Genomic DNA, 23,972 nt, shown 5'->3' with positions numbered 1-23,972 from the left:
GGATGTGCACCTGGATGGGCGGAGGCGCAAAATGCAGCCAGTGTGCTGAGGAACACCGCTGAGCCCCCTAAGCAAGCTACACAGTCTGCACTCAACCCCCCGCTTAACAGGGAGTGGGACTAGGTCAGGGATGGCCCTGAGCTGTAAGGAAGACTAAGCAGACTGGCTAATAAGTACCCCAAAGGGATCAGACTGTCAGCTACAGACCAAAGTCTGTGAATTCTCGAGCAGGCAGAGCTTCAAATCCATTTTAAACACGAAAATATCCAAAGGGATAAAACTATGTCATATTAAAATAATAAAATGTGGAAAGCAGAATCAACACAGCTGCAGCCATACTTGCAGAAGGAAAGACTGCTAGAGGGTGCTAAACTAGCCTGTGAAATACACTAGAGGCAGAGTGAAAAACCTGAAATGGATTTCTTCTGCAGACCATGCAAGTAGTGGGAAATAACCCTATGGTCTAGAATGTCTCACCTTTTGCACTGGAATACAGTTTACCCAAAAAGAGGTGCAAATGTTGAGCCCTGGAGGAGCAGTGTGAGGAGAATTACTGTAGAGAAGGTCCCCGCTGGAGCCCAGACAATAGCACTCAACCCAGAGGCTGGTGAGATCTCATCTTCCGTGAGTAACAACGATTTTCTCCCTCCGTATTCGCGGGGGATGCGGGCAGAACATAGCCGTGAATACCGAAAAATTGTGAATAACATTTTGCATGTTATTTGCATTTTTTCGGTAAAATAGACCTGAAAAAGATAATAAACCGTGAATAACCCAACCTGCGATTTACTCCATACAACGCTGGGAGCAGCGATTTCCTCCATGAGTGCCCGTACTAGGCTCTATCTTTCCACAGTGAGCTCCTAATGCTCAAACCACATCTCTACTCCTGGCGCTCTTCTCAACCCCTCTCAGGGCCCGCTGAACTTTATTGCAAGGAAATCACCCTGCAGGCCACACACATGCAGCAGGAACGGCGCCGAAAAAAGGGATCCTGTCTCTCTCTGATAGAGCCAATAGCCTCCTCCACAGTCTGTGCACTCACGGCAGAGCGACGTTCCCAATGCTCAAGCCACACCTCTGCTCCCGTTCTCCTCTCAGCCCTGGCGGGACTCAACAGATTCCATTGGCAGGGGGACACTCTCCACTGCAGCCGGTACACTCGTGGCAAAAATGCCACAGAAAGAATCCTGTTTTACTCAGGTAGGGCTGATAATCAAAAAGTTAGCATTTAGTGGAACAGCTCGCTAAATTTCTCCAAGCCAGCGTGGAGTCCGGGTCAGCTCCTACGCTAGTCAGCCATTTCTCTACCACAGGAGGGCAGCGATTTCCAATGTGAAAAGCAGGGCTTAGTGACGAAAATTAGGGGGTGGAGTTAGCAGCCAAAAAATCGCAAATAAGTGAATCCGCAGATACAGAAACTGCGGACATGGAGGGAGAAATGTATGGATGAACTGTGGAGAGCTATTGTAATTTCCAATAATATCAGTGGTGAAAATGGTTTGGAGATATCTGAAAGAAACTTTGTTAATACCAAAGGAAAGTCTACCACCAATAATTAGGGCTCAATATAGTTCCTTGGGGAAGAAACAAGATAGATCTACCCCCACTGGAGTAGTGGGAACGGAAAAAGGTGAAATGAATTTGACAAATTTGTAAATATCTACTTTCATAGTAACATTTGCCCTGGAGTTTGATAGAGATTTAATTCTGCAAATTTACTTTAGCCATTCAGTCATGTGAAAAATTTGGGCACCCCACAAAATATTCAGTTCTATCTTTTCACATATCGATGTCAAACCTATCTATAGGGGAGAGTGTGGCGCAGTGGTTAACGCTACAGCCTCAGCACCCTGGGGTTGTGGGTTCAAACCCACGCTGCTCCTTGTGACCCTGGGCAAGTCACTTAATCCCATTGCCCCAGGTATATTAGATAGATTGTGAGCCCACCAGGACAGACAGGGAAAATCCTTGAGTACCTGAATAATCTCATGTAAACTGTTCTGAGCTCTCCTGGGAGAACGGTATAGAAAATTGAATTAAAAAAAATTGAATATATAAAGAAATGAAAGTGATGTAATTGCAAGTAAACAATAAAAATTTTCCTTGATTTACTCATGAAACAAAAGATACCCACAAAAATGTGTAATCTAACTGAGGAATAAATTAGGACACCCTATACTAGTGCTGCTCAATTCAGGAAAAAAAAATTTCGATTCGATTCAGTCTATTGAATTGGTTTTTCGATTCAATTTTCCTGCCCAATTGGATGTTTTTTCAAACATCCTGGTGGGTTTATTTTATAGCCTCTTCACCCCCTTTGCCTTCTCCTAACCACACTGGAACTGTGGTGTAAACAAAATAAACAAACAAAAAACACTTTTCCTCTCTCCCTTAAAGCCTAGCCCACGTTTGCGGTCTAACACCAGCTCTGGCAGGATACACATTTCAAATCTGACATATTATAATTACAAATGGAAAATAGAATTAGTTTTTCTACCTTTTGTTGTCTGGTCATTATTCAAATCTTGTTGGTCCCAGGCTCTGGTTGTCTTCTGATAACTTGCTTGCCTGGGTCTATTTCTTTCTGGATGCTAACCATCCATCTGCCATCTCTGTCCTCCCCTTCCGTTTCCCTTCCCTCCCCCGGAGGTCTGGCATCTTTCCTTTTTTTCGTCTCCCTCCACAGATCCATCTTTTCTTAACTACCCTTTCATCCAAGCATCTCTCCCTCCTTCCCCATCATCCCAGGGTCTACCATCTCTCCCTTTCTTTTCCCAACTACCCTCCTATCCAGTATCTCTATCCCCCCCTCCACACCATCCCTTGTGTCCAACTTCTCTCCCTTTCTGTTCCTTCTCTCCCTAAATCCCATTGTCCATCATCTCTCCACCTCACCTCTATTTTTAGACCCATTATTTCTTCACCCCCAAAGTCCGGCACATGCACGTCTCTTTGATCCTCCCTTCGCTCCCTCCGTGTACTTCTACACCAGGGCCCCCCTCCCCTGAAGGTCTGTCCCCCCCTGAAGGCCTGCACCCCCATCCCTGAAGGCCTGCCTGTTCCCCTTGAAGACTTATGCCACCATCCCTGGTCCGTCCCCCCCTTAAAGGCCTGCACCCCCCAAGGCCTGTCCCACCCTCCAAAAGACTGCCCCCCCGAAGGACTGATCCCCAAAAGACTGCCCCCCCGAAGGACTGCCTCCCCCCCCGAAAGACTACACACCCCCCCGGGAAGGCCTCCGTGTTCCCCCTGGCCTCCCCGAACCATTTACTTCTTGCTTGAGCCTGCAGCCGAAGATCGCGGTTACAGCGTCTTTGCAGTGCTCTGAGCTGTTTCCTCTGCTGCGGTCCTGCCCCTTCTCTGACATCAGAGGCAGTATCACGGTGGAGGAAACAGCTTAAAGCACAAAGACGCTGTAACCGCGATATTTGGCTGCAGGCTTAAGCAATAAAGTAAACGGTTCGGGGAGGCCAGGAAGGAAGCCGGACGCACTTCCTGACTGATCCTCCCTCCTCGCCCTCTAAAACAGGTGCTGCGGCGGCCAGCCAGCAAGAGCAGCGCTGCCGCTCCTGATTTAGGGGGCGAGTTGAGAGGGTCTGAATCGGGAAGCCGATTTTTTTAAAATTTAAATCGATTCGAATCAATTCACCCAAAGTGAATCGGTGAACCAATTCGAATCGTGAATCGGGCAGCACTACCCTATACCCTAATAGCTAGTGTTACCCCCTTTGGCTGAAATATCTGCAGTGATACGCTTCTTGTAGTCATCTACCAGTCTCTGATATCAGTCTGAGGAAAGCTTGGACCACTCCTCAATGCAGAATTCTTTAAACTGTGAGATGTTTGAGGGTTTTTTTGCATATACAGCCCGTTTCAAATCACCCCACAGCATCTCAATGGGATTAAGATCAGGGCTTTGACTCAACCACTCCAGGACTCTACATTTCTTAGTTTTCAGCCAGTCCTTGATGGATTTACTGGAATGTTTTGGGTCATTGTCATGTTGCAGGGTCCAGTTCCACTTCAGCTTTAATTTTCTTACAGATGGTCTTACATGTTCCTCAAGCACTCTGATACACAGTAGAATTCACAGTGGATTCTATGATGGTGAGCTAGCCAGGTCCTGCTGCAGCAAAGCATCCCCAAACCATGACACTTCCACTTCCATGCTTCACAGTTGGTATGAGGTTCTTTTCCTGGAATGCTGTATTTGGTGTACGCCAAACATGCCCTCTTTTCTGGTGTCCAAAGAATTCAATTTTAGACTCATCTGTCCATAGAACACTATTCCAGAAGTCCTGGTGTTTGTCTACGTTCTCTTTGGCAAACTTCAATCTGGCCTTGATGTTTCTCTTAGAGCAAAGGTTTTCTCCTTGCACACCTCCAATGCTAGTTAAATTTGTGCAGTCTCTCTGATTGTAGAGGCATGCACTTTCATATCAACAGTAGCAAGAGCCTGCTGTAGGTCTTGTGATGACATTTTAGGATTTTTGAAGACTTCTTTTAGCATCTTGTGGTCTGCTCTGGGGGTCAACTTGCTTAGATGGCCAGTCCTAGGCATGTTGGCAGTTATTTGGAAAGTCCTTCACTTGTATACTATTTTCCGGACAATGGAATGGCTAATGTCAAATTCTTTTGAGATCTTTTTAAATCCCTTACCAGACTTATAAGCTGCTACAATCTTCTTTCTGAAGGCCTCAGACAGCTCTTTTGATCTCACCATGGTGTTCATTCTCACCACAACAGTCCTGAGCATACCAAACTAAATGTCTGAACTTTAAGAAGGGCAAACCTCCTTCAAAATGCTGAGCAATGATGTTCTAATCATGTACATCTGATGTGATACAAGCCACTTTAAGTGGGAGAATATGTGGGAGTGTCCTAATTTATTCCTCAGTTAGAATGCACATTTTTGTGCATATCTTTTGTTTCAAGAGTAAATCAAGGCACATTTTTGTTGTTTATCTGCAATTACATCACTTACTTTTCCAGAAAAATAAGTCTTTATTTCCATATACTGATCTAAAAACTGTGCAGATCAAAATATTCTGAATAATCAAATACTATAACCAAAATATTTATGGGTTTACTTCTGACCACGGTTAATGAAACAAGAGCTGAAGGGTGGGAAAAAAATTCCCCTTCTATTACACTATACCCAAATCATCATCTGTGAAGTGTAACATAGTAACATAGTAGATGACGGCAGATAAAGACCCGAATGGTCCATCCAGTCTGCCCAACCTGATTCAATTTAAATTTTTAATTTTTTCTTCTTAGCTATTTCTGGGCAAGAATCTAAAGCTTTACCCTGTACTGTGCTTGGGTTCCAACTGCCGAAATCTCTGTTAAGACTTATTCCAGCCCATCTACACCCTCCCAGCCATTGAAGCCCTCCCCAGCCCATCCTCCACCAAATGGCCATATACAGACCGTGCAAGTCTGCCCAGTACTGGCCTTAGTTCAATATTTAATATTATTTTCTGATTCTAAATCCTCTATGTTCATCCCACGCTTCTTTGAACTCAGTCACAGTTTTACTCTCCACCACCTCTCTCGGGAGCGCATTCCAGGCATCCACTACTCTCTCCGTAAAGCACAGTTACTTACCGTAACAGGTGTTATCCAGGGACAGCAGGCAGATATTCTTGACTGATGGGTGACGGCACCGACGGAGCCCCGGTACAGACAATTTTAGAGTGATTGCACTCTAAGAACTTGGAAAGTTCTGGTAGGCCGCACCGCGCACGCGCGAGTGCCTTCCCGCCCGACAGAGGTGCGCGGTCCCCAGTTAGGATAAGCCAGCTAAGAAGCCAACTCGGGGAGGTGGGAGGGACGCAAGAATATCTGCCTGCTGTCCCTGGATAACACCTGTTATGGTAAGTAACTGTGCTTTATCCCAGGACAAGCAGGCAGCATATTCTTGACTGATGGGTGACCTCCAAGCTAACAAAAAGAGGGATGGAGGGAAGGTTGGCCATTAGGAAAACAAATTTTGCAAAACAGATTGGCCGAAGTGTCCATCCCATCTGGAGAATGCATCCAGACAATAATGAGATGTAAAAGTATGAACTGAGGACCAAGTAGCAGCCTTGCAGATTTCCTCAATAGGAGTGGAACGGAGGAAAGCTACAGATGCTGCCATCGCTCGGACTCTATGGGCCGTGACAGAACCTTCCAGTGTCAGTCCGGTCTGAGCATAACAAAATGAAATGCACGCTGCCAGCCAATTAGACAACGTACGTTTAGAAACAGGACGTCCCAATTTATTCGGATCAAAGGACAGAAAGAGTTGGGGAACTGATCTGTGGGGTTTCGTACGCTCTAGATAGTAAGCTAGAGCCCTCTTACAATCCAAAGTATGCAGAGCTTGTTCCCCAGAATGAGAGTGAGGTTTCGGAAAGAAGACAGGCAGAACAATGGATTGGTTGAGATGGAATTCAGAGACAACCTTAGGGAGAAACTTTGGATGTGTACGCAGAACCACCTTGTCATGATGAAAGACCGTAAAAGGTGGATCTGCAACTAGTGCATGTAGCTCACTGACCCTCCTGGCAGAGGTAAGAGCAATAAGGAAAAGTACCTTCCAAGTGAGAAACTTGAAAGGAGTGGTAGCCAAAGGTTCAAATGGAGGCTTCATTAAGGCGGAAAGAACCACATTGAGATCCCAGATAACAGGAGGGGCTTTAAGAGGTGGTTTCACATTGAAAAGACCTCGCATGAACCTGGACACCAGGGGATGAGCTGAGAGAAGTTTTCCATGAACCGGCTCATGGAAGGCAGCAATGGCACTGAGATGGACTCTGATGGAAGAAGACTTAAGGCCAGAGTCAGACAAAGAAAGCAAATAATCCAACAATGTCTCCACTGCCAGGGAAGTGGGATCAAAATGGTGAAGAAGACACCAGGAAGAAAATCTTGTCCACTTCTGATGGTAACATTGCAGAGTGGTTGGTTTCCTGGAGGCATCTAGAATGGAACGAACGGGCTGAGACAAAAGAGTATCATGAGAAGTCAGCCCGAGAGATACCAAGCTGTCAGGTGCAGAGACTGGAGGTTGGGATGTAGAAGGGTCTCCTGATGCTGTGTAAGCAGAGAAGGAAACAGTGGAAGAAGAAAAGGTTCCCTGGAACTGAGTTGAAGTAGAAGGGAGAACCAATGTTGCCTGGGCCACCTCGGAGCAATCAGAATCATGGTGGCTCGTTCCCTCTTGAGTTTGAACAAGGTTCTCAACATGAGAGGCAGAGGAGGGAAAGCGTACAGGAACAGATTGGACCAGTTGAGGAGAAATGCATCCGCTGCCAGACGGTGAGGAGAGTAGAGCCTGGAGCAGAATAGGGGCAGCTGGTGATTGTGAGGAGATGCAAAGAGGTCTATCTGAGGAGTGCCCCATTGAGCGAAGATGGACTGTAGAGTGAAAGGATCGAGTGTCCACTCGTGAGGCTGGAGAATTCTGCTGAGCTTGTCCGCTAAGGAATTCTTTTCTCCCTGAATGTAGACAGCTTTCAGGAATAGATGGTGATTTATGGCCCAAGTCCAGATCTTCTGGGCTTCCTGGCACAAGAGGCGAGAGCCCGTCCCACCCTGCTTGTTGATGTAGTACATCGCAACTTGATTGTCTGTGCACAGCAGGAGAACTTGAGGAAAGAGAAGATGTTGGAAGGCCTTGAGGGCATAAAACATCGCTCTGAGTTCCAGGAAATTGATGTGATGCTTCTTTTCCTGGGCTGTCCAAAGTCCTTGAGTTTGGAACTCGTTCAAATGAGCCCCCCAGGCATAAGGGGAGGCGTCGGTGGTGATGACTAGTTGATGAGGAGGTAGATGGAGCAGAAGACCTCTGGAGAGATTCGAGGATATCAACCACCATTGTAGAGACTGACGAAGAGATGATGTGACAGATATGTGACGTGAGCAAGGATCCATCGCTTGGGACCACTGGGTAGCTAGGGTCCATTGAGGAGTGCGCAGGTGAAGACGTGCGAAGGGTGTGACATGAACTGTGGAGGCCATGTGACCCAAGAGTATCATCATTTGCTTGGCAGAGATGGAAAGTTGTAGAAGCACCTGCTGACACAGAGATTGAAGCATTTGAAGACGGTTGGATGGGAGGAACGCTCTCATGAGGACTGTGTCCAAGACAGCTCCGATGAATTGAAGTCTCTGAGTGGGGATGAGATGAGATTTGGGTATACTGATCTCGAACCCCAGAAGTTGAAGAAACATGATGGTTTGGTTGGTGGCCAGGAGAACAGTCTGAGATGAATTGGCCTTGATTAACCAGTCGTCCAGGTAAGGAAAGACCTGAAGGTGGTGAGATCGTAGAAAGGCAGCCACCACAATCAGACATTTGGTGAACACTCTTGGAGAGGAGGCAAGACCGAAGGGCAGCACCTTGTATTGGTAATGACAACGATTGATCATGAAGCGTAGGTACTGTCTGGAGGCCAGATTGACCGGTATATGAGTGTATGCTTCTTTGAGATCGAGGGAACATAGCCAGTCGCCTTGATTGAGAAGAGGGTAAAGAGTGGCCAGAGAAAGCATTTTGAATTTCTCTTTGACCAAGCATTTGTTTAGATCGCGAAGATCTAGAATGGGTCTTAGATCCCCTGTCTTTTTGGGGACTAGAAAATAACGGGAGTAGAATCCCTGCCCTCTCTGATCTAGAGGAACTTCCTCTATAGCGTTCAGAAGGAGGAGGGATTGAACCTCTTGAAGAAGGAGGGAAGACCGAGGAGTGTTGAAAGCAGACTCTCTTGGCAGACTTTGGGCAGGAGGTGTCTGAAAGTTGAGAGAGTAGCCGTGGCGGATGATGTTGAGGACCCACAGGTCCGAGGTGATGATTTCCCAACGGCTTATGAAATGTATAAGGCGTCCTCCTATGGGCTGTGGAAGATGAGTAGAAGGAGGAAGATTGGCTATGTCCAGGAGAACCAAGTCAAAAGGGCTGAGTTGACTTTTGAGAAGGAGGAGGTTTCACTTGCTGTTGCTGCTGGGCAGGTCGAGCAGGTTGCCTCTTTTGCTGCCTCTGACGCCTGGGTTGTTGCTGTGTTTGAGGTAAGGGATGAGCCACAAACCTTCGTTGGTAGGCCGATTGTTGACGAAAAGGCCTAGAAGGTGGGGTCTTCTTCTTTGTCTTAAGGAGAGTATCCCATCGAGTCTCATGAGCTGAAAGTTTCTGAGTAGTAGAGTCCATGGATTCTCCGAACAGCTCATCCCCTAAGCAAGGTGCATTGGCCAGTCGATCTTGGTGATTGACATCGAGTTCGGACACTCTGAGCCAGGCCAGTCGTCGCATAGCCACTGACATAGCCTTGGCTCTAGAGGTCAGCTCAAAAGTGTCATAGATTGATCTGACCATGAACTTGCGCAGTTGCAAGAGCGATGAAGAAGTTTGGCGAAAGGCTGATTTCTTACGGTCAGGGAGATATTTCTCAAAAGATGCTTAAGATAAAAGGAAAAATGGAAAGCATAGTTTCCTGACCTGTTCGCTAGCATTGCATTTTGATACAGCCTTTTGCCAAACTTATCCATGGCTTTACCTTCCCTGCCAGGAGGGACAGAAGCATATACACTAGCCCCCGTGGATTTCTTTAAAGTAGACTCTACTAATAAAGACTCATGGGGGAGTTGAGGCTTGTCAAAGCCTGGAATTGGTATAACCTTATATAAAGAGTCCAGTTTACGGGGAGCTCCTGGAATAGTCAAAGGTGTCTCTAGATTTTTGTAAAATGTCTCTCTTAAAATGTCATGGAGATGCAGCTTGAGAAATTCCCTTGGAGGCTGGTCAAAGTCAAGAGCATCTAAAAATGCCTTGGATTTTTTGGATTCAGCCTCCAAGGGAATAGATAAAGAGTCACACATCTCTTTAAGAAAAGAGGTGAAAGAAGTTGCATCAGGTTTGGAAGATGGATCAAAACCAGAAGGATCCTCGTCCCCTGATGAACACTCTCCTTCAGAGAGGAAAGGCTCTTCTGAATCACCCCACAGATCAGGGTCTCTCACCTGAAAACTGCGGTCTCGTGACTCCGGTGTTAAGGGTTCTAGGTGTCAAGTTTTATGAGTCGACTTACCAGACCTCTGTGAACCGGTACCGGGAGATGTTAAGGGTTGTGCCGGTGCCGATGTTTGAACAGCCTGGTGTCTCGGCTCCGGTGCCAAGACTGGCATTGATACCGAAGAAGTGATGTGCCCCGGTACCGACAAAGTGGATGCCGATAAAGGGGGCTGCTGCACCGTCGGTACCGGCGGCTCAGACCGGACCGGGACTGGAAGGCTCGGAGTCAAAAGAGCAGGGAGTAGCTGTTGGAGTTGTTCCTTTAGCTGGACCTGCAGGACTGCGGCAATGCGCTCGTCCAATGAAGGCACTGGTACCGCTTTTTTCTTCTGCGGTACCTTGGGTGCCGCTCTACACTCCGAAGAGGAACCCGATGTCGAGGGGCTCACCTCAATCGGAGCGCTTCCATGGGCGCCTCGTGGTCGGCAGGATTGGACTCGCTGCTACTGAGACCGGAGGACGCTCCAACGGGGAAGGCTTCTTAGCCGGCTTACCTGCGGGGTGCGACGCTGTCGCGGTGTCGACGAAGTAGGTGCCGACTGAGATGGAGCCGACGTCGGTGCCGGTGGTGCGGAATCAGACATCTCGGCGCCGAACAATAACTGCTGCTGTATCTGGCGATTTTTAAGTGTTTTCTTCTTTAAAGTCGCACAGCGGGAGCAGGTAGACGCTTGATGGTCAGGACCAAGACACTGCAGACACCAGTTGTGTGGGTCTGTCAGTGAAATTGGTCGAGCGCACCGCTGGCACTTTTTAAACCCGGGTTGAGGGGGCATGAAAGTGAATACGGCTTCTGCCAAATCGAAGGCCTCGGCCTCGATGATGGCAACAGGCCCCGCCGGGGCTAAGCAAAAACTGAAGAAAAAAATTAAGTTTTTTTTTTTTTTTTTTTAAGAAAAGAAAAGAAACAACGGAAATAAAATTTCCAAAAGGGTTTACGCGAGCGGGAAGGCGATATTAAATAGAAAAAAGAACTTTCAACAGCAGTTGAAAGAAACACGTCTTCTTAGCTCCGCGGAAACTAAGAAACTGGGGACCGCGCGCCTCTGTCGGGCGGGAAGGCACTCGCGCGTGCGCGGTGCGGCCTACCAGAACTTTCCAAGTTCTTAGAGTGCAATCACTCTAAAATTGTCCGTACCGGGGCTCCGTCGGTGCCGTTACCCATCAGTCAAGAATATGCTGCCTGCTTGTCCTGGGATAAAGTAGAATTTCCTAATATTGCCGCTGAATCTACCACCCCTCAACCTCAAATTATGTCTTCTGGTTTTACCATTTTCCTTTCTCTGGAAAAGATTTTGTTCTACGTTAATACCCTTCAAGTATTTGAACGTCTGAATCATATCTCCCCTGTCTCTCCTTTTCTCTAGGGTATACATATTCAGGGCTTCCAGTCTCTCCTCATACGTCTTCTGGCGCAAGCCTCCTATCATTTTCGTCGCCCTCCTCTGGACCGCCTCAAGTCTTCTTACGTCCTTCGACAGATACGGTCTCCAAAACTGAACACAATACTCCAGTGGGGCCTTACCAATGACCTGTACAGGGGCATCAACACCTTCTTCCTTCTACTGACTACGCCTCTCTTTATATAGCCCAGCATCCTTCTGGCAGCAGCCACTGCCTTGGTCACACTGTTTTTTCGCTTTTAGATCTTCGGACACTATCACCCTAAGGTCCCTCTCCCCGTCCGTGTATATCAGCTTCTCTCCTCCCAGCATATACTGTTCCTTCCTATTATTAATCCCCAAATGCATTACTCTGCATTTCTTTGCATTGAATTTTAGTTGCCAGGCATTAGACCATTCCTCTAACTTTTGCAGATCCTTTTTCATATTTTCCACTCCCTCTTCGGTGTCTACTCTGTTACAAATCTTGGTATCATCTGCAAAAAGGCACACTTTTCCTTCTAACGCTTCAGCAATGTCACTCACAAACATATTGAACAGGATTGGCCCCAGCACCGATCCCTGAGGGATTCCACTACTCACCTTTCCTTCCTTCGAGCGACTTCCATTAACCACCACCCTCTGGCGTCTGTCTGACAGCCAGTTTCTGACCCAGTTCACCACTTTGGGTCCTAACTTCAGCCCTTCAAGTTTGTTCAACAGCCTCCTATGAGGAACTGTATCAAAGGCTTTGCTGAAATCCAAGTAAATTACGTCTAGCATATGTCCTCGATCCAGCTCTCTGGTCACCCAATCAAAAAATTCAATCAGGTTCGTTTGGCACGATTTACCTTTTGTAAAGCCATGTTGCCTCGGATCCTGTAACCCATTAGATTCAAGGAAATACACTATCCTTTCTTTCAGCAATACTTCCATTATTTTTCCAACAACTGAAGTGAGGCTCACCGGCCTGTAGTTTCCTGCTTCATCCCTGTGACCACTTTTATGAATAGGGACCACATCCGCTCTCCTCCAATCCCCAGGAATCACTCCCGTCTCCAGAGATTTGTTGAACAAGTCTTTAATAGGACTCGCCAGAACCTCTCTGAGCTCCCTTAGTATCCTGGGATGGATCCCGTCTGGTCCCATCGCTTTGTCCACCTTCAGTTTTTCAAGTTGCTCATAAACACCCTCCTCCGTGAACGGCGCAGAATCTACTCCATTTTCTCGTGTAACTTTGCCAGACAATCTCGGTCCTTCTCCAGGATTTTCTTCTGTGAACACAGAACAGAAGTATTTGTTTAGCACATTTGCTTTCTCCTCATCACTCTCCACATATTTGTTCCCAGCATCTTTTAGCCTAGCAATTCCATTTTTTATCTTCCTCCTTTCACTAATATATCAGAAAAAATTTTTATCTCCTTTTTTTACATTTTTAGCCATTTGTTCTTCCGCCTGTACCTTCGCCAAACGTATCTCTCTCTTGGTTTCTTTCAGTTTCACCCTGTAGTCCTTTCTGCTCTCCTCTTCTTGGGTTTTTTTATATTTCATGAACGCCAACTCTTTCGCCTTTATTTTCTCAGCCACTAGGTTGGAGAACCATATCGGCTTCCTTTTTCTCTTGTTTTTATTGATTTTCTTAACATAAAGGTCCGTAGCCATTTTTATCGCTCCTTTCAGCTTAGACCACTGTCTTTCCACTTCTCTTATGTCCTCCCATCCTAACAGCTCTTTCTTCAGGTACTTTCCCATTGCATTAAAGTCCGTACGTTTGAAATCTAGGACTTTAAGTATCGTGCGGCCGCTCTCCACTTTAGCCGTTATATCAAACCAAACCGTTTGATGATCGCTACTACCCAGGTGAGCACCCACTCGAACATTAGAGATACTCTCTCCATTTGTGAGGACCAGATCCAATATCGCTTTTTCCCTTGTGGGTTCCGTCACCATTTGTCTGAGCAGAGCCTCTTGAAAGGCATCCACAATCTCCCTACTTCTTTCCGATTCCGCAGACGGAACATTCCAGTCCGCATCCGGCAGGTTGAAATCTCCCAACAGCAGAACCTCCTCTTTCCTTCCAAACTTTTGGATATCCACAATCAGATCCTTATCAATTTGCTGCGATTGAGTCGGAGGTCTGTAGACTACACCCACGTAGATAGAAGTTCCATCTTCTCTTTTCAGAGCAATCCATATCGCTTCTTCCTCTCCCCAGGTCCCTTGCATTTCGGTCGCTTGGATATTGATCTTTACATAGAGAGCTACTCCTCCACCTTTATGACCATCTCTGTCCTTCCTAAAAAGATTATATCCCGGTATGTTTGCATCCCATCCATGTGATTCACTGAACCATGTCTCTGTGATAGCAACAATATCTAGATCTGCCTCTAATATCAGGGCTTGCAGATCATGAACAGTAGCAGCAGTCCATGCCACCGAACCTGGATGGCAAGCAGTGGCTTCTCCCATGCCTGTCAAAACAGCAGACTATGGACTTTTCCTCCAGGAACTTGTCCAAATCTTTCTTAAAACTAGCTACATTAACCGCTCTTACCACATCCTCTGGCAACACATTCCAGAGCTTAACTATTCTCTGAGTGAAAAAATATGTTCTCCTATTGGTTTTAAAAGTATTATTCTAACTTTATTGAGTGTCCCCTAGTCTTTGTAAATCTTGATGCAGTAAAAAACTGATCCACTTGTACCTGTTCTACACCACTCAGGATTTTGTAGACTTCAATCATATCTCCCCTCGGCTGTCTCTTTTCCAAGCTGGAGAGTCCTAACCTCCTAACATTTTCAGTCTTTCCTCATACGAGAAGAGTTCCAACCCCTTTATCATCTTGGTCACTCTTCTTTGAACCTTTTTTAGTGCCGCTATATCTTTTTTGAGATAAGGAGACCAGAACTGAATGCAATACTCAAGGTGAGTTTGCACTATTGAGTGATAGAGAGGCATTATAACATTCATAGTCTTAGGACTTACTTGCTAATTTTCTTTCTTTTAGTCCTTTCAAACTGGCACAGATGAATGGGTTTACACCTCTATCAGCAGATGAAAACAGAGAACAAATGACTTCTTCAATATTTATGCCCCTGTGTTGGACCAACCGGAGTTCTTTATGGATCTTCAACTAGCTTTAGTAGATCATGGATTTGGCTCTCTGATATTGGGTAGAGATTTTAATCAAATTCAAGATTTATATATAGATAGATCATCATCTTGCAAGCCTTCCAAATCTAAGTCTTTCTCAGCCTTGCATGCTCTAAAAGAAACCTTCTCACTTATTGACCCATGGTGTTTGCTTCATCCAAAGGGCAGGGAGTATTCTCATTTCTCCTCACCACATAACACTTACTCTAGAATCGATTTCTTTCTTTTATCCCCTTCTCTTGTTCAAGATCTAAATAATACTATTATTCACCCAATTTCCCTCACTGATCATGCGGCCGTTTCTCTATACATGTCTATTTCTACTCCCCGCACAGATTCTCCTTCTTGGCGTCTCAACAACTCTCTACTACTAGATGAGGAAATTACAGACAAAATCAAATCTTTTACTAATGAGTTCTTCGACCTTAACTCCAAAGATCCTGAAGTATGTCCCTCCATTATTTGGGAGGCTTATAAGGCCTCCCTTAGAGATGAATTGATTAAACTTGCCTCCTGGAAAAAGAAACAATCTTTACAAAAAGAGAGAGATTTAGAATCTTCCATTAAAAAGTTAGAATTACAACACATGTCGGATCATCTACATGATCCGTCCCTATTTCAACGCATCCAAAATCTTAAATACGAATACAACACTTTAACATCGTGTACGGCTAGACGGGATCTTTTTGTCACGGCTTTGGGTCACTATATGGGAGATAACCTTATGGGTCGTCCTTTGGCTAGATATCTTAAGACTAAAGCTAAACGTTTACACATCACAGCTGTTCAGAATTCGGATGGAAAGATGGTCATGACCAGACCCTTAATTTCTTCACAATTTGAAAATTTCTATGCCGCTTTATACAAGTCAGAGGTCTCACCCTCAGACTCAGAGATAGACTCTTTTCTGACTTCCATTGATCATCCTACTCTACCCGATTCTTCAAAGAGGGATCTAGATTCTCCCCTAACTATCTCTGAGATTGAAAATGCGATATCTTCATTATCTAATGGCAAGGCTCCAGGTCCTGACAGATACACCAACAAATTTTTCAAGCAGTTCCGCACTCTTTTGGCTCCCTGCCTCCTCTCATACTATGAGTTCCTTCACTCCACGCCGGACAAACAATTTAACTTTACTGAGGCTACTATTGTAGTTATCCCCAAGCCTGATAGAGATCCCACCCAGGTTAAAAATTTTCATCCCATTTCCCTCCTGAACCTTGATTATAAAATTCTGGCCAAACTTCTTTCTTTGAGACTCAACAAAGTAATTCCCTCTTTGATACATAGAGATCAAGTGGGTTTTATTAAACAAAGGTTCATAGGTGATAATTGTCACAAACCTGCTACTGAGGCCAGGTTTGTGCCTGTGAAAGCACAAAAACCCCTGATCTTTAAAAGGGCTGATCAGTGCAGCAGCAGTGCTAGCAGTGGGGAACAGGACTCTAGCCCTGAGGAGATTGCCCAAGAGCAGGAGCCCTGGGGGGAGGGGAAGCAGAATGAGTTTAAAAACTTCCCTGAACCTAGAGCAATCCCTGTTAAAAAGCACTCTGGTAGGCAGGCTCCTAATCAAGCTAGCACACAGCTCCTGAGACTAATTGAGCAACACCACAAGGCTCAGCAAAAGCCAACCCATTCTCCTTTTAGAGCAGGGCGTGGCTTTCTCAAACCTGGTCATAACCAGCAGTCCAAGCTGGGAAGATTCAGTCTGGACCCAACCTGGGAAGAAGACTCATGTCCTGGTGCTGCTCCCCTGTCTCAGCAAGGGAACGAGATAGAAATGGAGGACCTGAGTAATTTCCCTTTAGCAAGCTTACCTGAAGAAGCAATGGACATTGCCTGTGACAGTTGAGAGGACTGCAGGAGAGAGAGCTAAGTTGTTTTTGCTATGTTTGTTCCTCTCTGACAAACCTGATTTGTGTTTTGAGGCACCTGGGACTTGTGCTGGCTGGGACGGTGTGTGTGTGTGTGAGAATTCTTATCAAGTCTCACCCTGAAGAAACCTTTTTGTTCTTTGAAGAACTGTGAACTCTGTTTGGAATATTTTTGGTTTGCCTTTTTTGTGATAAGGCCAAGTTAGCTGCTGATTGTTGTGCAGTGGGAGTTGTGGGGTCTGAATCCACAAAGATCCTAGGTTGGGATAGAGGGGCCATTTTCTGGCAAGCTAAATAAGTGGATTCAGCAACTCCCCACCCCCGCCAGCTTTGCTGGCTTAAAAGGGGGAAAGCCTGTGATACTCTCAGGCTAACACAGCGTGCTTGTGAAAACAAACTGACTTTTGAATTGCATAATAAAGACTACATAAGAAAGACTTACCCTGAGGAAAGGGCCGCTCAGGTTTAGCTGTAAAATAAGCTGAGCTACTGAGCTTTCTTTTGGGTTTACTTGACTTTATTATCACCAGCAGGGCCTTTCAATTCGGGAAGGCACGTCCAGGAACTGTGTTTGTGCGCAGCACCCGGTAGCCATTCTGACTACTCACTATCGGGTGTGCGACATAATCTACGCCTTTTTCATCATATTAACGCATATGCTAAAACTCTTTCGGACCTGGTTATAGGTCTGGCCATTGATGCTGAAAAAGCCTTTGACCGGGTGGAATGGCCTTTCTTATACCGAGTGATGAAATGGTATAACTTTGGTCAATTTTTTACTGATTGGATTGAAACCAAATATAGACATCCCACGGCTCGCATTCTGATTAATAATTCACTGCCTAATAAGTTTTCTCTTCACAGAGGAACCCGTCAAGGTTGCCCCCTCTCACCTCTGCTGTTCAATTTGGCTCTGGAACCTCTTCTCTCTGCTATAAGACAAAGCTCCTTAATTAAGGGTATTCCTTCTACTTCTCGTCAAATCAAATTGGCAGCATATGCTGATGATGTCCTACTTTTTATTCCAGATCCTTTGTATTCTCTTCCTTCTCTCATTGATATTGTTTCACAATACTCCCTGCTCTCTGGTTACTCGGTCAACTGGGAGAAATCTGAATTTTTTCCCCTCAACGACCATATTCTACCCTCGGATCTTGCGCATTTTCCCTTTCGCTGGACGCAAGATGCTGTGAAATATTTAGGGATCTTAATACATAAAGATCCGATTCATGCTCAAGAGCTTAATATAGCTAAACTTAAAAATTTAATTCTGAACACCATTTCTCGTTGGTCCCCACTGTTTTTATCTTGGTGGGGTAGAATTACTTCTGTTAAAATGACTCTTGCTCCACAAATAAACTACACCCTCTCCATGCTTCCACTCTTGTGTCGGAAGTCTTTTTTTAAATGGCTCAATACAAAAATATCTGAATTTATTTGGAATAAGAAAAAACCTTGAATAGCTCTTGCTAAGTTGAAGGCCTCTAGAATTAATGGTGGGCTGAACATACCTGATTTCTATTTTTATTATGTAGCATCATTGGCCAAATATGGTGCTCACTGGATTATTGACCCTCTTCCCCAAGACTCACCAAATTGGCTCGAAATGGAACAATTCATATGTGCTCCCCTACACGCCTCCTGCTTGACTACTGTTCCAGTACCTAGAATACTGAGGACATACTCTCTGCTGTGTGCAACGCAGCATGCTCTTCACCTCCTGGATGCAATGGCAGATATTTCTATCAAGGATAGTCCATATATGTCTATCTGGAATAATCCCAGAATACAATGCAAAGGTAAATCTTTTTCATGGAAAAGGTGGCAACGTGCAGGTTTATGGTTTCTCCATCAGCATACTTCTCCTCAGATGCCTATTCCCTTTGATATTTTATGTTCTACTTATCCGCTGCCTCTATCTGCTCATACACAGTGGCTCTCTTTAACCACAGTTATTTCAGCTATATCTATCCGGCAGGATTTCATGACATCCATTCGCACTATACGCCACTGGTCCAAATTGGCATTAATGAAAGGTAAAGCTATTTCCATCTTCTACAGCATTCTAAGAGATCACACCTTCACTTTCTCTCCTCAATCAATGGAACACTGGAACTCTATGCTGACAACTCCGCTATCCAATGTCGACTGGGAACATTTTTGGTCTTCGACAAATCGTCCTCTGCTGTCCTCCAGAGTTTCACAATCAATGTTCTTTGTTATGTGGAATGCAGTATGGACTCCATTCCGTATTTGGAAAGCCAAAATCAAACAAGATTCTACATGTTGGAACTGTATGAAGGAATCTGGAACCCTGGATCACATGCTTTTTAAATGTGCTGCTGTTTATTCCTTCTGGTCCCGCATATGGGACACGATTATATCAATTACTACTTGTTCAGCTGAGATCTCACTGGATATTATAATTCTTCAATCTCAACATCCCTGTTTTGCTCAGTCGACTTGTCCTGCTAAACTCATTGATGCCATGTTTGTGACTGCCCTTATGCACATCCTGAAAAATTGGAAAACTCCTTTGTTATTGGACTACACCTTTTGGTGGAACTCTTTATGCATGTATTACAAATTTGAATCATATGCGTATGAAAAGAAAACTATATCTCTGCTTTCTACTAGGTTGATACGTCCCAAATCACCCTGGATATTTTTGGACTTATATGTTCGCTCTACTAATTAGACACTCCTGTCCTCTTCTGACTATCTTTTCTCCCTTTCTTCTATTCCTTCTTCTCCTTTCCCTCTTGTCTCATCTACTCTTCTCTCCCTCTTCTTCTTCCTCTTTTCTTTTCCTTCCTTTCACAGTTCTTCTTATGTTCATAGCAGTTTTAATTCTTTGGCTCTGATTCAATGCATTGACTTCAATTTTTCTTTATATTGATTATGTTTCATGACACTGACACCTTTCTATATACTATTTTATCATGCGACCAGCAATTACTTAATTTTTTGTACTCTGACTACTATGTGCATCTTCTTTTTAATAATAAAAAAATTGAACTGAAAAAAAAAAAAAAAAAAAGATATACAGAGTCAAATTTAGCACAAAAATTAACATACAGTTATTCCCTCTTTAGTTCACAGAGTGGATTCTAGTTCAGTATACAATAATCCAATAAACGTACTGAATACAAACACTCTACTTTTCAGTGGACTGCCTATACAAAAAAAGTGGGTTTTTAACAGCTTCCTAAACCCTAACATATTTTCACAAAAACGTAAAATCCCAGGCAAGCCATTCCACAAAACAAGGCCAACCACTGAAAAAGAAGATTTTACTGTAACAACATAACTCAAGTTGCTGTAATGCCCAAATAATCCAATTTTGATAACACCATGCTTTGTAATACTTTCTGAAATCCCCATCCTGTGAGCCTCAAATGACATAACTTTCTCAAAGTAAAAGTAAATCATCTGAACCCGCAAATCCCCGGGGACTGATGTGGGGGCCAGTCAGCCTATACTCAAGCACTTTACAATCAGGGGCTACACCCTGAGCTGTCCATGATGTTAGTGCAGGCTGGTTAGGTAGGTTCCCTAAATGAAAGGTTGCTCCTCCAAATGCAGTCCTCTGAAGTCAGAATCTGTACCTTCTCCCAGGCAGAGCTTCCTCCAAAAACTGGGAACCTCTGTGGCACTGGGAAAGTCTTGAAGATGAGAACAAAAATACCCGAAAAAAAATAAAATAAAAGCAGAGCAGAACAAAAAACACCTTTCTCAACTCACTTGGATAAGAAAAAACAGAGGAGGAGGGGCTATGCTCAGGAACAAAGAGGAAAAATGAAGAAAGCTTTGGATGACTTCTCCAATTACTTGCAAGTATGGAATATAAAGCAGTTACTTATCTGTAACAGGTGTTATCCAGGGACAGCAGGAAGATATTTTCACATGTAGGTGACATTATCCACAGTACCTGGCTTGGACCATCTAAAATGAACTGTCCCTTTAAAAATTTTAAAAAGACTGCATGTACCGTGCATGCACAGGTGCCTTCCCGTCCGCTGCCAGCTCACAGGACCATCAATTCAGTAACAAAGCTAAGAAGCCAAGAAGGGAAGCTGAGCAGGTTATAAGAAGATATGCCTGCTGTCCCTGTTATAGGTAAGTAACTGTGCTTTATCCTAGGACATCGTGCTTGATATGAACAGCCAATATATACAATCCTATTTATCGCAAGACCTCAAACACCTAAAGCACTACTTATATAATTTTTCATGCTCTTACTGGGGTTGGATACTCATCATTGGTCTTTGCGTGAATATTTTCTTATTCAATGCGGGCACAATAACTAGATATTTGTATTATATGGCAAGCTAATATATTTAAGAACAGCACTTATCTTTTCAGCCCGATGGCTACCCAGCCGTTTCACTTCTTTCCTCAGGGGCTTATACTATACATCACAGGTGTTAAACTGAAGGCCCACCTGGTTGTTTTATGCAGCCCGATGCTCCCAGTGTTAGCTTGTGGCCGGCTCCCTCTTCCTCACAGTTGCAGTGTGCACGAAGCCACGAGCAGTGGCTCCTTGCGCATCCCGCGCCTCATCCAGAAGCATTTCCTCTGATGTTGCGACATCAGAAAGAAGGCTTCTGGCTCAGGTGCAGGACGCACAAGGAGCCATTGCACGTGGCTTTGGGCACACTGTGGCTGTGAGGAGGAGGTAACCGGCCACAAGATAACACCGGGGGCATTGGCCCGTGGGCCGCATAAAACAGCCAGGTGGAAGCTAGCCAGAAGGTAACACACCCACCGAAGGGAGGCACAGCATGGAGGGAAGGAGATAACAAAGGTAGGGGGAATGATTTTGTTTTCAAATTAGTGTTTGAATTGTGTCAATTTTGAGAATCTGCTGTCTCTAGTTTGCACTGCTCATGAAGAAATACATTTGTGTTTTTTTCTCTGGGGCTTTTACTGCATGCAGAGTCTTGAATCTTAGGATTTCTTTTTTATATATTAATACCTTTAATTTTTGGTCCCGTATTTGCATAGGGGTCATCTGTGTTCTGGTAGGAATGAATGTTGAGAAGCATATAGTGTGTTTTGTGTAGTTTAATTTTGTGGTTAACCATTATATGTTAATAAGATTATATTGTGTGTGTATATATGAAAAATGAATGGAAAAAAGATTGTACTCCCACTACCTACTGTGCCTCTGGAACAAATTACCTACCCACATAAAATCATTAGAAGGTCTACTGAACTTCAGGAAAGCAATAAAAATCCACCTCTTACCTTGACTGTCTGAGAGTGCACCTACCCAAATCCCAAACCTAATAAAGAAGAGCACCAGCCCTCTGCTGTCACAAATCTCAAACGCTGATGCACTATGCTCACCATACCAGGAACTGTCCATCATATAATGCTCTATCCTACCAAGTCACCATGTCTTTGTCATACAATGCCACATTTTGTCATACTGTCACCTTTCTTTCCCATTCTACTATACATTGTATCTTTCTTACTATTTATGTCATACCATATCTTCTACCATGCTACAAATTCACGTGCTATATCCACTACACAATATTTGCTATTCCATGTCCATCTACTTGCCATACTGTCATGTCATACTAGGTTAGCCACATTTTGAATGCTATTTTGCCATGCTACATTTCTATATATAATACTATTTTTACCATGCTTTGTAGCTGCCATCCTATGTTTGTCATGCAATGCTTGTCATGCTGTGTCACACCGTGCCATGTTTGTCATGTTATATTTTACCATGTTTTATTATGTATGTAAGCTTGTAACCCGTTCTGAGCTCTCCTGGGAGGACGGGATATAAAACCAAATAAACAAACACAGAAAATAAACATGTATAAAATATGTATGTTAAAAACGCATACAATAGAGAAGAGAAAAACAAAATATGGTTTCCACGCTCTGGAAAACAAAGACTGTTGGTCCCGTGTGCTGGCAGCAAGGCACCCGCACATATGCGGTACGGGGCAGTCTTTTAAAATTCTTAAAGTGACAGTTCACTTTAGACAGTCCATGCTGGCTTTTGTGGATGAAGTCACTCACATGTGAGAATATGCTACCTGTTTGCCCTGGGATAAACTCATACTGTCCAGCCTACTATGCTCTTTCCACTAGAATTGTTATTTACAGGGAAAAGTATTTGTCAGAAACCCACAGGCAAAATTAAGTAAAAATATAGTCAGTAAACTTAAAATAAATCAAAGGAACGACCATGATTGGAAAGAAAACTCTGTGGTCTTATCAACCAATTCAAATCACAGCACACTTCTAAAACGTGGTTTATTTCAACATACAAGTGAAACATCATCGAATTTAAATTTGTGAACTTCTCAAAGAAAACTTATTTGGTCTATGTGCAATAAACAGTCCCAACACGGATCACGTTTCACTACGACTGCTTCAGGGGGGTCAAAGAAATAATTTCCAAAAGTAACTTTTCAAAGAGTGTTCCTTTCTGCTGATAAAACTTTAACAGTCAAAACAGAGAAGAATGTTCCTCAAAAAGTTACTTGTGGAAATTTTTTCTTCAGCCTTCTGAAGTAGCCATAGCAAAGCGTGGTCTGTGTTGGGGGTCGTTTACAACACATAGACCAGGCAAGTTTTTTGGGAAGTTCACAATTTGGTGCTATATTTCACTTGTACATTGAAATAATCCATATTTTAGAAGTGAGCTGTGATTAGAATTGAATGCTAAGGCCACAAAGGTTTCTTTATACTCATGGTTGTTCCTTCAATTTATGATCTATGAGCACACTATAACATTGATTTAGTATATTCACTTCAGTTAACTAAAAATATTTTTACTTAATTTTGTCTATAGGTTCTGTCAAATTGATTTGCAAAATTTTCCCTTCAGGCTGTTAGTGAATTTGCTGATAATTCACCATTTATATAAGTTACAGGGATAGGAAGACAATTGATTTAAAGACGTACCTGTGGACTGTGCGTTTCACAGTCCATTGCTTGAACAGCTGCAGTGAAGTGCCCACCACTATGTCGATGTTGATGTGTTGGGTCTGACCGTGCTCTTCCACTGTTACTTGTCCCAGATGATCCACCTTTAAATTCAGAACACATTTTCATCTATATATTTATTTATTCTGAGATTGAAAATACAAAACATATATATATAAAAAAAATACAAAAAAATCAAGTCACCAAACCATGTCAAGCAAAATGGCTCTCTTACAAGAAATCATTTTCTAGTACAATGAGCACGATAAAGGTAAGAGAACTAAACTACGTAGTATGATATCCTTGGACATATATTTTAATCAAATCTCTACCATTAGCTTTTTGTAATCTTTGGTAATTTAACATAGGCAATCAGTGGCTCAGCTGTTTGGGTGGGGAGTAGAGAGCTGCACAGGAACGGGGATGATGGGGATCCTGCATTGTACCCCCTTGGGTCACGGGGATCTCATGGCGACCCCCACCCCAGGGTCATGGGGATCTCACAGGGTTGGAGGCACTTCGAGGGACTCCAATACCTGTAC

General features: G+C 44.1%; 1 protein-coding gene across 17 annotated transcripts in view; it reads right to left on the bottom strand.

Annotated features, from left to right (window-relative positions):
• Positions 1-23,972, bottom strand: part of DYRK1A (dual specificity tyrosine phosphorylation regulated kinase 1A) — a 684,276-nt gene that overhangs the window by 8,818 nt on the left and 651,486 nt on the right. For all 17 annotated transcript variants that reach the window (XM_033950290.1, XM_033950291.1, XM_033950295.1 and 14 more), the window contains one exon: positions 23,410-23,534. In XM_033950290.1, coding sequence (XP_033806181.1) covers positions 23,410-23,534 — 125 coding nt within the window. The remainder of the gene's footprint in view (positions 1-23,409; positions 23,535-23,972) is intronic.

The sequence above is a fragment of the Geotrypetes seraphini genome, chromosome 6 (genome assembly GCF_902459505.1).
Source record: "Geotrypetes seraphini chromosome 6, aGeoSer1.1, whole genome shotgun sequence".
NCBI classification, from domain to species: domain Eukaryota; kingdom Metazoa; phylum Chordata; class Amphibia; order Gymnophiona; family Dermophiidae; genus Geotrypetes; species Geotrypetes seraphini.
The sequence above is the reverse complement of the archived record's forward strand: the minus strand, read 5'-3'. Positions and strand labels throughout refer to the sequence as shown.